Here is a 17,009-nt window from a genome sequence, read left to right on the forward strand (position 1 = left end):
GTTGGCAGGCAGATTCTTTACCACTGTGCCACCTGAGAAGCCAGTGGTTAAGAGTCCAAAGTTTTTTATCTGTAGGTAAAACAGTGAGCCTTTCCAGGTGGTGCTAGTGGCAAAGAATCTGCCTGCCGATGCAGAAAATGCATCGGGTTTGATCCCTGGGTTGGGAAGATCCCCTGGAGTAGGAAATGACACCCACTGCAGCATTGTTGCCTGGGAAGTTCGATGGGCAGAGGAGCCCAGCAGGCTACAGTCCATGGGGCCACAGAAGCCCTACAGCTGGCCCTCTGTCCTTTGTTTTACCAGGCTTCAGAGGCATCAAGATCATGCTCTGAGCATAGATTGTTGAGAGAGAACAGGCATGTACAGTTGACCCTTGAACAACATGGATGCAGGTCCACTTACATGCAGAGTTTTTCAGTAAATATGGCAGTGTGTAGTCAGCATGAGGTTGCATCTGTTCTTGTGGACGGCAGATGTAGAGGGCAGCTGTGGTGCTTGATCTGCTGTGGGTCCTCTGGATACCAAGGGACGACTGTGAGTGGTGTTGTGTTGGTTTTTTTTTGATTCATCTTTAAAGAAAATGACTAGTATTTCACCCTGCAGTGCAGCAAAGCTCAGAGAAGTCAGCACATGTAGCTCCAATCAGGTACCTAAGTCAGTAACGTGGTGGTCCACACGTGTGCTGACTTAATGAACTGCCTGGTGGAATGGGCAGTTTATACTGTACGGAAAGCATTCTCCGTAGGATGTTATTCTTCATGATGTCAGACGGCCAGCACTTGTCATCTCACCTTCCTCTGGAAAGGGGAGAAGAGGTTACTACTGAGCTCATAGATAGCAGGCTTCAGTACCAACTCAGAGATCTTTCGAGCATCTTTGCGTCTCTGCAATTGGCTCCTATTACTGTGAATACCTTCCTTACCCCAGTTAGACTCACCCTTCTGGGCTTTTCTTCCTTTCGGGCCCCAGCCCATGGCCTGCCAGCTTCATTCAGACCCCACTGATGGCTCTCTGCTTAAAATTGCTGTAGTAATTATTATATATATATATGTATCAGGTGACCCTCAACCTATTTTAGTTTTGCTCTGATTGATTTCTTTTTCTCAGCATATAAAATGCACTAATTTAAAAGTATCTTTTTTCTGTTGGAATATTTTTATGAAATAAGTTTATTGAAACCCTTCACAGGTATCCTGGACAGTGTCCTGTGTTGTATGTGCCCAAATATAGGGTGAGTTTTTTCCCTCCATAAAATGATCTCTTAGAGAAGAGAGAGCTGGCTTATAGTCAGGTCCGTACAAAATCTCTTACAGAGAACTTTCTCTGTTTATTCACGTGCACTAAAGCATGTGGAATGGGGAAACTGAAAGTATTCACATATAACGAAATTCATAATTTTAGAAATTATTGAGAGTTCCATTGACAGAATTTTATTTTTTTTAAAGGAGACGAAGTTTAGACTAGATTTAATTATCCCTTGAAGAAGGGTTAAAAACCTCACATTTGCAATTGATAGAATTTTAAAGAGTAGGTAAGTAGGTTTGTTGATGAAAAACCAATCAGCTTTACCCAGATTCTCAGTGACGGCATCTCATATATTCAAAACAGTGTTGCATCTCAACTGACCTGGAAGTGAAAGCAATCTATTCTAATTCTCAAGTGGCACTTGTGATGAGGAAGAACCTCACTCTGAAGAATTCAAATGGTCGTGTGAAATGTGCAAATGGGGCACAAACACTATGTACATTAATGTATTTTACTTCATAGGTAATTCACAGTAAGTGTTTCTAACTAAATTGCAATTTAAATGTTAGAGGCCGACATGAACATTTTAGTAACATCACTGAAATTTGTGTCATCAGCTGCCTGAACATCTATTTGTTTTGCTTGGAAGAAAAAAATGTTTCAGATCTTAACTTGGGCAAATAGGAGATCATTATATTTAGGATTGAAAGATGCTTGCTCATATATGGACTGCATTCTGTGTCATCCAAGGATGTGAGCTCTCTGGGGAGAGATAGCATTACATTATGTACTTAGTTCTGTGCCCGGGGCTCTGACTCTGAGAGCTCATAACATGCTGATTCTTGGGAATAGAGCCTTCATGGCCCCAACTCAGGTGTTCTTCCTGCCAAAAGGTTTCTTGATGTCGTCTTGCTCCCCCGGGAGGAACTGACCACTTCCGCTGCCTCTGCCCCACAGTCTAACCCGGTCCTGCACATAACTTTGTTGTAGACGCCTGTGGACAGAAATCACGTCCGATTTGTCTTAGACCTTCAGAGCTGTGGGTGCTCTGGGTTCATGGGTGCCTAGATGTTTATGGAAATGAGCTTGGATGACTACAGAGGAGCACAGGTTGACTTTCATGGCTCCAGTTCTTGTTCAAGGAACAGGTGGATTTAGGAAAAAGTTTTAAAGACACACATTGCTTTCTCAACTCTTATTTTGGCTCTCTGAATTTTACGGACCATTGTATTTCATAGTATTCTTCATAATTGGGACTCAAGGAACTCAGTATAGGACTCCTTTAAAGCACATGGAAGTACACAGACCCAGTTTTAGACATGGACTTGAGGTGTCTGCTGGGGCTGGGTCGCTGGTTTGAGTGGAAGTGCTTGTCCTTGTTGCCGCATTGACACTGCATGCAGCTAGCAATGCTCTGCACTGGCAGCTCTTTTTACCATCTTTTGAATTTCTCATTGGCATGGTCCTGTCTCTCTGGCTTTGTTTTGTGGTACAAGGTATGGATACCAGGGGCTTCCCTGGTGGCTCAGCTGGTAAAGAATCCATCTACAATGCAGGAGACCCTGGTTCAATCCCCGGGTTGGGAAGATCCCCTGGAGAAGGAGTAGGATAGTCACTCCAGCATTCATGAGCTTCCCTGATGGCTCAGACAGTAAATAATCTGCTCGCAATGCGGGAGACCTGGCTTTGATCCCTGGGTTGGGAAGATCCCCTGGAGGAGGGCATAGCGACCCACTCCAGTATTCTTGCCTGGAGAGTCCCCATGGATAGAGGTGCCTGTTGGGCTACAGTCCATAGGGTCGCAAGGAGTCAGACATGACTGAGTGACTAAGCACAGCACACAAGATTGGGGAGATGAAGAGGAGTGAGTGTTGTTGCGCTCTAGTGGACCATGCAAGTTAGGATTGCATAGAGCTAGAGAAGCACAGAAAACTCAGGCTTCTGTGCTTTGACTAACAAAGAAGTTGTTATTATTTTAAAAATTGAGCCTGACACGGATTATTCCCACAAAAAGCTAAGGAGTATGTAGGCAAGGTGAACAATTTCCATGTATAGAAGACCAGAGTGGTTTCATTTTTGAGTATGGTGTTTTGTCTGATTGGCACCTACCGCCAAGCTGGGTGTCTACTTAGAAGCGTTGCACTGAGATTTTCCTTGTTAGGAAACAAACTGAGGAAAGATGGATATTGTTATTTTTAATCAATGCCTGGGAATTGTGAATTGTTCGCTGAATCCTTACAGCAACTGTATTTATCACAATTTCTTCTTTTGTTTCAGCTTTATTTTGAGATAATTATAGAGTGACATGTTGTAGGAAATAACACAGAGAAATCCTGTGTACTTTGACCAGTTCCCCTGTGGTAACGTTATGCATGACTGTGGCGGTGTGTCCCAGCTGGGAGAGCGTCATCCACACCAGTAGCTGACCTTTGTCAGATTTCCCTGGTTTCACATGTGCTTATGCGTGTGTGTGTGTGTGTGTGTGTATTTATTTAGTTCTATGCAGTTTTCACAGTAATCCAAGTCTATGCCCCAACCAGTAACGCTGAAAAAGCTGAAGTTGAACGGTTCTATGAAGACCTACAAGACCTTTTAGAACTAACACCCATAAAAGATGTCCTTTTCATTATAGGGGACTGGAATGCAAAAGTAGGAAGTCAAGAAACACCTGGAGTAACAGGCAAATGTGGCCTTGGAATACGGAATGAAGCAGGGCAAAGACTAATAGAGTTTTGCCAAGAAGACGCACTGGTCATAACAAACACCCTCTTCCAACAACACAGGAGAAGACTCTATACATGGACATCACCATATGGTCAACATCGAAATCAGATTGATTATGTTCTTTGCAGCTAAAGATGGAGAAGCTCTATACAGTCAACAAAAACAAGACCGGGAGCTGACTGTGGCTCAGACCATGAACTCCTTATTGCCAAATTCAGACTTAAATTGAAGAAAGTAGGGAAAACCACTAGACCATTCAGGTATGACCTAAATCAAATCCCTTATAATTATACAGTGGAAGTGAGAAATAGATTTAAGGGCCTAGATCTGATAGACAGAGTGCCTAATGAGCTATGGAATGAGGTTCGTGACATTGTACAGGAGACAGGGATCAAGTCATGGAAAAGAAATACAAAAAAGCAAAATGGCTGTCTGGGGAGGCCTTACAAATAGCTGTGAAAAGAAGAGAAGTGAAAAGCAAAGGAGAAAAGGAAAGATATAAGCATTTGAATGCAGAGTTCAAAGAATAGCAAGAAGAGATAAGAAAGCCTTCCTCAGCAATCAATGCAAAGAAATAGAGGAAAACAACAGAATGGGAAAGACTAGAGATCTCTTCAAGAAAATTAGAGATACCAAGGGAACATTTCATGCAAAGATGGGCTCGATAAAGGACAAATGGTATGGACCTAACAGAAGCAGAAGATATTAAGAAGATGTGGCAAGAATACACAGAAGAACTGTACAAAAAAGATCTTCATGACCCAGATAATCACGATGGTGTGATCATTGACCTAGAGCCAGACATCCTGGAATGTGAAGTCAAGTGGGCCTTAGAAAGCATCACTACGAACAAAGCTAGTGGAGGTGATAGAATTCCAGTTGAGCTCTTTCAAATCCTGAAAGATGATGCTGTGAAAGTGCTGCACTCAATATGCCAGCAAATTTGGAAAACTCAGCAGTGGCCACAGGACTGGAAAAGGTCAGTTTGCATTCCAATCCCAAAGAAAGGCAATGCCAAAGAATGCTCAAACTACTGTACAATTGCACTCATCTCACAGGCTAGTAAAGTAATGCTCAAAATTCTCCAAGCCAGGCTTCAGCAATATGTGAACCGTGAACTTCCTGATGTTCAAGCTGGTTTTTAGAAAAGGCAGAGGAACCAGAGATCAAATTGCCAACATCCACTGGATCATGGAAAAAGGAAGAGAGTTCCAGAAAAACATCTATTTCTGCTTTATTGACTATGTCAAAGCCTTTGACTGTGTGGATCACAATAAACTGTGGAAAATTCTGAAAGAGATGGGAATACCAGACCACCTGACCTGCCTCTTGAGAAACCTATATGCAGGTCAGGAAGCAACAGTTAGACCTGGACATGGAACAACAGACTGGTTCCAAATAGGAAAAGGAGTTCGTCAAGGCTGTATATTGTCACCCTGCTTATTTAACTTATATGCAGAGTACATCATGAGAAACGCTGGGCTGGAAGAGGCATAAGCTGGAATCAAGGTTGCCGGGAGAAATATCAATAACCTCAGATATGCAGACGATACCACCCTTATGGGAGAAAGTGAAGAGGAACTAAAAAGCCTCTTGATGAAAGTGAAAGAGGAGAGTGAAAAAGTTGGCTTAAAGCTCAACATTCAGAAAACTAAGATCATGGCATCTGGTCCCATCACTTCATGGTAAATAGATGGAGAAACAGTGGAAACAGTGTCAGACTTTACTTTTTTGGGCTCCAAAATCACTGCAGATGCTGATTGCAGCCATGAAATTAAAAGACGCTTACTCCTTGGAAGGAAAGTTATGACCAACCTAGATAGCATATTCAAAAGCAGAGACATTACTTTGCCAACAAAGGTCCGTCTAGTCGAGGCTATGGTTTTTCCTGTGGTCATGTATGGATGTAAGAGTTGGACTGTGAATAAAGCTGAGCGCCAAAGAATTGATGCTTTTGAACTGTGGTGTTGGAGAAGACTCTTGAGAGTCCCTTGGACTGCAAGGAGGTCCAACCAGTCCATTCTGAAGGAGATCAGCCTTGGGATTTCTTTGGAAGGAATGATGCTAAAGCTGAAACTCCAGTACTTTGGCCACCTCATGCGAAGAGCTGACTCATTGGAAAAGACTCTGATGCTGGGAGGGATTGGGGGCAGGAGGAGAAGGGGATGACAGAGGATGAGATGTGTGGATGGCATTACTGACTCGATGGACGTGAGTCTGAGTGAACTCCAGGAGTTGGTGATGGACAGGGACGCCTGGCGTTCTGCGATTCATGGGGTCGCAAAGAGTCGGACACGACTGAGTGACTGAACTGAACTGAACTGATGCAGTTTTACCACATGTGTAGATTATCATTTCTTTTTCAACACGTGAGGGTACAAGGCTTATATAAGTTACGTGAAATCCTTAAAGTGGAGACCTGAGGTTTGCATCTAAGACTGTTCGATCCAGATTTTTGCTTTTTTTTAGTAATAATAATGATGGATAACAGTCGTAATCAGTAATACAATGGCTGAAACTTGCATTACACATGAAACATCAAGTATTTACCATGTGCCAAGACTGTTAAAATGTATGAACTCATTTAATCCCCCCAAGAACTGTACCATATAAATTATATCACGGTTGAATTTGTATCGTTCAGCAGTAATCATATTACTAAGGAATAGGTAATCATTTTTACTACTCCTGAAATCAGTAATAGAATAGTGAAATTCTACCTTCTTTTTACATAATTTCATAGTTTGAACCTCTGATCTTAACTGCTGATCTTGGTGGTTGTGTGTGTGTGTGTGTGTGTGTGTGTATGTATTTGTATAAACTGAGACCTGTACATTGACTTAGGTTGAGATACCTTAAAAATATTTTTACTGAATTGTAAATAAGTGCTAGTTTAGGAACGGTGCCAGGTTTTTATGGGAACAAATATAAACCACCAATACTTAAGAATGTAATTGGGAGAAGGTTTTATTTATTTACTTTTCCCTAGAGTATTTTAGATCTTTGTGGCCAAATACAGCCCCAGGAATGTTTCAATTTAATCGAATCTCAAATTACATATCTCACTTCCAAAGTTTTACCAAATGCATTTGGTTGTGAGTTAATCACGTTATCAGAATATTATAACGCTTTAGGAAGATAACAGCTACACTGATCAGAAGGCCATAATTTACAAGTCTTTGCTGGTGGAATATCTTGTAAAGCTGTCTCTCTGATGAACAGCAGCACTTATTCAGACCAGAAATAACAACAGTCCCATGTGCTAGTAAATCCCAGGAGGTCTCGGTGTTTTTGTAGACAGCAGACAGAAATAAAAGGAATTTTGTCCTTTTTACCTCATGTAATCCCGCTGGAAAATGAAACATGTGCTCTGAGTTGATACTGACTTCTGCCAGGTCACCTCCCTGAAGAGTCCGGGCAAGCACTGTTGCAACAGTTCTTGGACAGGAGTCTGCCGGCCCCTGAACGCGATGGATGGTCTGCACAGCCCGCTCCCGGAACGCTGTGCTACTGTCTGCTGGAGGGAGCTTCCAGCGAGAACATGCGTGACCCGCATCTGTTGCCTTGACTCTTCCCAAGGGCATCACATACCCTCAAATTAGAGTTGCATTTAGGCTAAGTGCTGCAGAGTTTGTTGTTAAAAAGAGGGTGACTACAAAGAATGCCACACCAAGTACGGTTTCTTCTGGCTTTTTAGAACTTGACTTTGGACGTTCGATAATGCAAATGTTTTTGAAGCTATATATTATTAGGAACTGTTTGGAAACCACAAAACCTTTTTAATGGACCACGCTATCAATTTTCTGCTCTTCTAAAGAAGTTTTTCCTATTCATGACTCACTTCACTCTTTGGCTAACGTCGAGGGAAATGTAATAACGATTAAGGGAAGGAATGTATGCGTTTTCTTCTTTTCGATTTTTTTTTTTTTGAAAGCTTGTACATATTTTTTTTTGTTTCGGGTTATGTAAACTTGGAGGACTGTAAAATGTTGACCACCGCAGGAGGTAAAAACAGGCCAGCTATGCATACATCTTTAGAATTTAAAAATCCAAAAGCTTCCTTTGTTTCTTTGGAGAAGAGTTTTGCTTGATGGCCCAGAATACAGATCCAGTAAAAACGACATGTTCCAGCCGTCAATTACACACACCTTAAGCGAAATTAATGAGATCACTCTGAGATTACACTTTGTGTTTTATTTTCGTTTTATAGGTCTGTATGAGCTGTTGGTGGCTCTGCCAGCCCAGCTGCAGCCACATGTGGACAGCCAGGAAGACCTGACCTTCCTCTGGGATGTGTTTGGTGAAAAAAGCCTGCATTCACTAGTCAAGGTAAACCATGCTGATGTCAGATTTTTCTTTGTGGAGAAACATATGGAAAAATATTTTGAACGCCATCCAGTAAACCAGAGATCAAATTATTGCCCTCCAAAAACAAAACAGCCTTGTTCCATTTCACTGACAGGCGTGGAAGTTGTTGAAAAAGATTCTACCAAAAATACATAGATGATTTCACTTAATGGTGGCCAAAAATACATAGATGATTTCACTTAATGGTGGCGACCTGGCCGTGCATACTAATAGAGCAAGCCTGCGCCTGCCCTTGTTTAGAAAAAGAATGTGAAATCGTCGCAAGAAGGTTTAGACTCCTCATGGTCAACATTCATGAGCTGGAGTTTAACTTAAATAAATAAATGTTCGCAGCAAAAATTAGAAGGAATATATTTTCTGAGGTTAAGGATGGCAGCTGTTCAGTAGCCACATTAATTTAAAATAATTTCCTCTAACAAAGTCAAATGAAATTCTAGCAAGCTGTTTCTCTCTTGGCCCAGCGCCACTGACATGGTATTTTGTGTATAAATACACTGATGCTAAATAGGAATAAAAAACAGTGTTTGGAGACCGGTTTCGCCAAGCGTCATACCCTGGAAATGATCAACCACCAGAAATCAGATCTTGCCACACAGCAGTGCTGGGAGTGATCAGAAGTCTTAAAATAGTAAAACGAGAACAAGGAACTTACTGGAAAATATGCCACTCTTGCTTCTGGAAATATGAATTGCATTTTCTCCCATTTAACTCAAGCTGAAAGGAATTTAAAGTCTTACAGAGTCTGCAGGAGATAGAAACGTATGCTTCAACAGTATCTGATCCTATACTTAATTCAGCTCCGTCTGTTATGGTTGTCTGTTGTGATAAGAGGCTTTTTGACTGATGTATAGTATTTGGAAATGAGGCACTGTTGTTTCACAGGACAGGACAATTCTTACTGCAATTTTTTTTTTTTTTGGTCAAATTTGTTGAAATTTGTGTGCTTTAAGCAGTAGCAATTCTCAAGAAATTAAAGTGTTGATCTGTGGCATTTCCCTAGCTTTACATTTAAAGAGTGCTTTATTGTGTCTGTTGTTTTTTAAATTTTTTAGTTTTTGTATTATTGCCAAGATATCTTTGTATTCTAAATAATTTTAGGTAGTTGCTCTCTTGGGATATATTAGAAATGGTCTTGGGCTAATAATTGGTGAAGTTTATGACTTAGTGAAGCAATCATGAAAATACTCCTGTATTAAATGTTTGGAAGTTGGATAGTTATGGATTGTTTAGATTGACTTGGTCTCTTGATAGAAGGAATAAAACACATTTAAAATAGCACCATCACTTCTTAATCAGTAAACAAATATGCCCCCCAAACAATGGATGTGTATGTTGTATTTATTTATACTGTGGCTACTATCTCAGTTTCCTTGTCTATAAAATGGAAATTATATTACCTATTGACAAGATTTTTTAAATTAAACTTTTTAGTTTGTATTGGAGAATAGCCGATTAACAACGCTGTGATAGTTTCTGGGGGACAGCCAAGGGACTCAGCCACATATATGCATGTATCCATTCTCCCCCAAATCCCCTCCCACCAGGCTGCCATATAATATTGACAGAGTTCCCTGTGCTATACAGCAGGACCTTGTTGATTATCCATTTAAAATGTAGCAGTGTGTACATGTCCATCCCAAACTCCTTAACTATCCCTTTCCTCCATCCTCCTGCCCCTTGCAACCATAACTTTGTTCTCTAAGTCTGTGAGTTTGTTCTCTAAATCTGTATCTGTTTGACAAGGTTGTTTGTTGACAAAGAGTTTCAAATAAAATAGTGAAGATCTTAGTTCTTTTGGTAGTTATATAGGTTAGGTGAATAAATTATTAAATTTAATTATCATAGCATGTGAAGGACTAAAAAGAATTGGCAGAGATGGTGGTTATTTTTAATATTAAAAGAATAAAACTAAAGTAAAAAATTCTTAGTTACACTAGCTGTTGAGTTTTCAACACAAGTTGTTATTCAAAGTGTGTGTCCATAATTAAGTGGGTAGGAAGCATACTGTTACCAATATCTGGTTTATAAAAACAATGTAGCAAATAAATGGATGTTGCTAGTCTTTTAAATAGCATAATAACATGTGCTGTATTCCAAATGTTTTTCAGTAATTGCCATAAAATGTATTTTAAAAATGAGTTTTATTATGTAATTCCAGTATGTTCTCAGTTTCTCACTAGATGCGCCCCCCCTGCTTTTCTCATGCGCAGACTCAAGGTGTCCTTTGACTGACCCATTATGTTAGTTTTCAAGTAGGAAAACCTAGGATGCCTCCAGAAGGCCGGTCTCACGGGATCAGGAGTGTAGTTTAAACAGCTGGAACAATCTGCTTACCCGTCTTCCAAGAGCCTCTACTGCAGGGTGGAGGAGAGCAGGCTTCGGCTTCTATACATAAATCTCGGTAGAGCAAAAGGAATTTGTTCGAAAAGATTGGTTTTGTGTGCTTTGATGTTATGCTGTTTTGCCTACAGTTGATGCTGTTGGTACATGATTTAGAACTGGGTGAACGGAAAACTTGATTTTATTCTAGCCCCCAATCTTCACAGTTCTCATCTTTTGGGTAAAAAAAGAAAGTGGTTGTTAAATTGCCTCGCAGTTTTAAATACAGATAACTTGCTGATCTGATGAAAAATGTACTTAAGAAGAGGCAGGTTTGGTTCTGGGGTCTGCAGCAGGTATGGCATGCCACCTTAAGATCTCAAGCTCCACTCTGAGGGGAATACTATAGGTTGTGAGTTGTCATTGGAAGAGAACCATGATGGTGCTGTACTGTAACTGAAGATTTTTTTAAAAGAAAAATTTCTAAATAGAAAAGTTGAATAATAAAAACCATGAATATGAGATTCCAAAAAGGGGTTAAGGTTAAATCAGAAGAAAGTTGATATTGGGACTTCCCTGGCAGTCCAGTGGTTAAGACTCTGTGCTTTCAATGCAGGGGGCACGGGTTCAATTCCTGGTCAGGGACCTAACATCCAATATACTGCATGGTATGGCCAAGAAATAAAAAGTGAATAAAAAAAGAAGAAAGATGGTACCTATTGAAGACCTTGGAAATATTATATATAAGAATGGAAATATCCTATCTAATGTGAGACCAGACAAGGACATCAGTTTCCGCATTATCTAGTGAAGGTGATGGATGCTCAGAGCCACATTTTGGATCCATGTTTTTGCAAATTTACAGACCCATGAAGCACTGAATCTCATTTCCAAATCTTATCTCCTATCCTTGTGTTTTTTCCTTTTGAAATTCCTTTACTTACTTTAAATTTTATTTTATTCAGTTACATTGTGTGTATTTTTATAATCTGGATTAAGTTCATTTTAAGCCAACAAGATGTGGCTTAAAGACTTACTTAACTATTAATTTTAAAGAAAATTGGTAGTTCTCTTTCTTCAAGAAATTTTTGTTCTTATTTCACAATTGTGTTGGATTTCTAGGATAAGAATATAAAAATTTTAGTACCTTTTAAATAGCTGCCTGTGTTTTTTTTCCCCTGCCTTTTCAAATAGTTGCATATTTGTATGGGGCAGGAGAAAAAAAGGTAGCAATCTGAATTTTATTCTTTTGGAGATTCTGAAGTATTTCAACAATACCCAACTATTATTTCCAAGGAAAATTTCCTGTTATGATTGCATTGTTGTGTGTATTTGTGTGATTTCAGTCTTGAGGGAGTCATGGTAAAACTCAACCAGACCCTGATAACATTTAGTTACGTAGTTTTAATTTCTGATGCTTGACTGTTTTGTTCGTGCTGTCTTTGTTGAGGTCTCACTCTGTGCCAGACACTGCGTAGGACACCAGGGATAAGCTTTCTAATAGAGCAGGTTTAGCCCCTTGTTTTATATGGTCTTCAACCCCCCCAGAGGACATGGTGATGCACATTGCACGATGGCCCACGGTCTCAGCTTTTTGATATGCAGAAGGTGCATCCCTCAATGCTGGCCTCAGAGAGGCGCTGGAGGAGGAACTGGTATTTTAAGCTAAAACTGCATGTTGAAGAAATCTTCTCTATGCCAAGTTTGTTGAGTGGTCTTTTTTTTTTTTTTAATCATAAATGGATGTTGGATATTTTTTTTTTTCAAATGATTCTTTCACATCTACTGTTTTGATCATATAGACTTTTCTTTATCCTGTTGCTATGATGGATTACTTTATTCCTTCTGAATACTGAACCAAACTTTGCATTCCTGGGAAAAATCCCGCTTGGTTTTGGTATATAGTTCATGTTATCCTTGGTTGGATTTGATTTGCTGATGTTTTGCAGAGGATTTTTACATCTCTGTTCATAAGAGATACTAGTCAGTAGTTTTCCTTTCTTGTAATGTCTTTATCTGGTTTTTGTAGGAGGGTAATGCTTGGCATATAGTTAGGAAGTGCACTCTCTGCTTCTTTTTTTTTTTACTGGAAGAGTTTGTAGAATATTGGTAGGATTTTTCCCATAAATTCACCATTGAAACCATCTGGGCCTAGTGCTAGCTGTTTGGGAAGGTTATTAACTACTGATTTCTTTAGTACATATAAGCCTATTTAGATCATCTATTTATTTTTGTGTGAGAGTTTTTGTCATTTGTATCTTTCAAGGAATTGGTGGAATCATGTAAGTTATCAAATTTGAGGGCATGAAATTGTTTATAATCTTTATCTTTTTAATGTCCTTGGGATCCATGATGACTCTTCTTTCATTTTTGATATTATTAGGAGTTTGTGCCTCATTTTCTTCTTTGTTAGCCTGGCTGTGGGTTCATCAATTTATCTTTTCAAAGAACCAGCTTTAGGTTTCATTGATTTTTTTTTCCCCTGTTTCCTGTTTCAATTCTGTTGTTTTTTGCTTGTATTTTATTCTTTCTTTTTTTCTCCTTGCTCTGTTTCCTCTAGTTTCCTAAGGTAGAAGCTTAGAAAATTGATTTTAGTTCTGTTTTTTTTTTTTTTTTATGTTCAATACCATGCTTTCCCTCTAACCACTACTTCTGCATCATTCCACAAATTTTTTAAACCATATTTTCATTTATTGCAAAATGTTTAAAAAATTTATCTTGAAACGTCTCCCTTGGCCCATGTGTACTTTAGAATTGTTGGTTAGTTCCCAAACATGTGGAGATTTTACTGCTGTCTTTCTGTTATTGATTTCTCTTTTAACTCCATGTGACCTGAGAGCATATGCTATATGATTTCCATTTTGTTAAGGTGTATTATGGTTTAGAATGTGGTCTGTCTTGTTCTGTGTGAGCTTGAGAAGAATGTGTATTCTGCTGTTGTTGGATGAAGTATTTGATTAAGTTGGTTGATGGTGCTAAATACTGATTTTCTGCCTGCTGGATCTGTCAATCACTGATAAAAGAGTGTTGGAGTTTTCGAGTACAAAAGTGGCTTTGTTCATTTCTCCTTGCAGTCTTATCAGTTTTGCATCATGTGTTTTGACGCTGTCTTGTTAGATGCATACACACTGAGGGTTATTATGTTTTTTCAGAGGGTTGACTCTTTTTTCATCATGTAATACCCTCCTTTATCGCTTACAGTTTACCTTGTTCTGCTCTCCACTTTGTCTGAAACTGATGTGGGTACTTCAGCTTTCTTTTGGTTAGTGTTAGCGTGGTCTATATGGAGAAGGCAATGGCACCCCACTCCAGTACTCTTGCCTGGAAAATCCCATGGGCGGAGGAGCCCGGTAGGCTGCAGTCCATGGGGTCGCTGAGGGTCAGACACGACTGAACGACTTCACTTTCACTTTTCACTCTCATGCATTGGAGAAGGAAATGGCAACCCACTCCAGTGTTCTTGCCTGGAGAATCCCAGGGATGGGGGAGCCTGGTGGGCTGCTGTCTATGGGGTCGCACAGAGTTGGACACGACTGAAGTGACGCAGCAGCAGCAGCGTGGTCTATCTTTCTCTATTTCTTTCTTTTAATAAATCTATATTTATAGATATATTTGTCACACCCAGGAGAGCTGGGTGCGTTCTATTTTTAAGATGGGTTCTTATAGACAATAGTTTCCTCCCTTTTCAATCTATTCTCATAGTCTTTGTCTTTCAATTTATATATTTAGACCATTCATATTTAGAGTGTTTGTTGATATAACTGGTTATATTTGCCATGTCTGCCACTGATTTCCGACTGAGCGACTTCACTTTCACTTTTCACTTTCCTGCATTGGAGAAGGAAATGGCAACCCACTCCAGTGTTCTTGCCTGGAGAATCCCAGGGGCAGGGGAGCCTGGTGGGCTGACGTCTATGGGGTCACACAGAGTCGGACACGACTGAAGTGACTTAGCAGCAGCAGCAGCAGCCACTGATTTCTGTTCATAGCACTTGTTCTTTTTTTTTTTAAATCACCCTCTCTCACCGTACTCTGCTTTTAGGTGAACATTTTACATGATTACATTGATTCCTTCCTAACATATCGAAGTTTTTTTAGTGCTTGCCATTATTGAGTTTGCTACATTCATTAACAACTAATCTGGGTCTACTCTGAAGTAACACTGTACCTTGTCACAGGTAGTTGCAGGTATCTTGTAAAGAATATTCTTAATTCCTTTTTCTACATCCTTTATAGCATTGCTGTCATTCATGTCACTTATCCATATACTATCGTCACCCAATGCATTGCTGTTATTATTTGAACAAAGAGTTGTCAGATCAATTAAGAGTAGGAAAAATAAAAGATTTTGTTTTACCTTTATTTACTCCTTCTCTGATGCTCTTCTTTTCTTGATGTATTTCTAGTGCCTGACCTGTATCACTTTCCTTGTCTCTTAAAGAATTTCTTTTAACACTTGTTGCAAGGCAGGTGCACTGACAGATTTCTTTTCAAGTTTGTGTGTTTATTTCTCCTTTACTTTCAGAGTACAGTTTCACTGGATACAGAATTCTAGAGTGGTGGCTTTTCCTTTCAACACTTGAAATATTTTACTCCAGTTTCTGCTTGCTTACATAGTTTCTGATGAGGTGTCTGATGTTATTCTTGTCTTTGTCTTCTATAGGGAAGATGTTTTTTCACTTGGAATTATTTCAATATTTTCTCTTTATTTTTGGATCTTGCAGTTTGAATATGGTGTACCACAGGGTAGATTATTGGTCATTTATTCTGTTGGATATTTTCTGAGCTTCCTGGGTCTGTGGTTTGGTGTTTTGTCGTTAATTTTGGAGAATTCTCAGTCATTATTACTTCAAGTATTTTTTCTTTTTCTCTTTGTTACAAAAGATGTATGGAACATGTCCCACAGTTCTTGGATATGCTGTTCCTTTTTAAAAATTTCATCCCATTTCTCTTTGTGTTTCAGTTTGGGGAATTTCCATTAACATATTTTCAATCTTACTGATTCTTTCCTTGGCCTTGTCCAGTCTACTGACGAGCACATCAAAAGCATTCTTCATTTCTGTTATGGTGTTCCTTGTTTCTAGCATTCGTTTTGATTCTGTCTTAGAGTTTCCATCTCTCTGCTTACATTTTCCATCTGTTCTTGCATGTTGTCCACTTTTTCCATTAGAGCTATTAGCCTATTAATCATACGTATTTTAAATTCCCTATTTCATAGTTCCAACTTCTGTGTCAGAGTTGAGTCTTTTTCGGATCCTTGCTTTATCTCTTCAGACTGTGCTTTTATTGCCTTTTATTATGCTTTGTGATTTTCTATTGAAAGTTGGACATGATGTATTGGGCAGTATGTACTGAGGTGATGAGGCTTTACATGTGAGTTTTGGCGTTGACCTGGCTGTGTTTAATGTTTGCTGAAGCTCTCAGTACCCGAGACTCCAGTTTCCTTGTCTCTCTCACCACCCCCCCCACCTCCGCCATCCTCACCCCCACCCCCATTCCCTTTGTCTTTCCTTAAGAATGCTCTTGGAGTCTGTATCTTTGGCTGTCTCAGTTATAACCCAGTGTTATTTTACTGGAGCCCTATTAATGATGGTGAGGTCTTGGAGAGAGGAATTGGTATATAATATTCTGATTAAATGTCAGTCCCTGGGATATGAGGACCTTCAAGAGCGTTTCTTAGCCTTTTTGTTTTCTTTCCTTTTTCCCCCTTATTTGAGATGGGAAGGCCGGGAGGTGGGGATGTGGTTAAGTTTTCTTACTGCCCTTTTCCCAAGTCAAATACAGCTCTGATAAGTAAAGCCACTCTCTTGGAGGGATAGCTCAGTTGGTAAAGAGTCGTCCTGCAATGCAGGAGACCCTGGTTCAGTTCCTGGGTTGGGAAGATCTGCTGGAGAAGGGCTAGGCTACCCACTTCAGTATTCTTGGGCTTCCCTCATGGCTCAGCTGGTAAAGAATTCGCCTGCAATGCAGGAGACCTGGGTTTGATCCCTGGGTTGGGAAGATCTCTTGGAGAAGGGAAAGGCTACCCACTCCAGTATTCTGGCCTGGAGAATTCCATGGACTGTAGTCCATGGGGTTGCAAAGAGTCAGACATGACTGAGCGACTTTCACTTTCACTTGGAGGGAAGTGGCTTCCCAGGTAGTGCTAGAGATAAAGAACCCACCGGCCAGTGCAGGAGACGAAGAGACATGGGTTCAATTCCTGGGCTGGGAATATCCCCTGGGGGAGAGCATGGCAACCCACTCCAGTATTCTTGCCTGGAGAATCCTATGGACAGAGGAGCATGGTGGGCTACAGTCCACAGGGTCGCACAGCAACTGAAGCAACTTAGCATGTATGCATGCTTGGAGGG

At 40.1% G+C, this 17,009-nt stretch overlaps 1 protein-coding gene across 4 annotated transcripts in view; it reads left to right on the forward strand.

Moving 5' to 3' along the window:
* MPP7 (MAGUK p55 scaffold protein 7) overlaps window positions 1–17,009 on the forward strand; it is a 222,762-nt gene that overhangs the window by 85,433 nt on the left and 120,320 nt on the right. For all 4 annotated transcript variants that reach the window (XM_055544022.1, XM_055544021.1, XM_055544023.1 and 1 more), the window contains exon 3: window positions 8,180–8,298. In XM_055544022.1, the coding sequence (XP_055399997.1) occupies window positions 8,180–8,298 (119 nt within the window). The remainder of the gene's footprint in view (window positions 1–8,179; window positions 8,299–17,009) is intronic.

This window comes from Bubalus kerabau, chromosome 13, assembly GCF_029407905.1.
Source record: "Bubalus kerabau isolate K-KA32 ecotype Philippines breed swamp buffalo chromosome 13, PCC_UOA_SB_1v2, whole genome shotgun sequence".
NCBI lineage: Eukaryota > Metazoa > Chordata > Mammalia > Artiodactyla > Bovidae > Bubalus > Bubalus kerabau.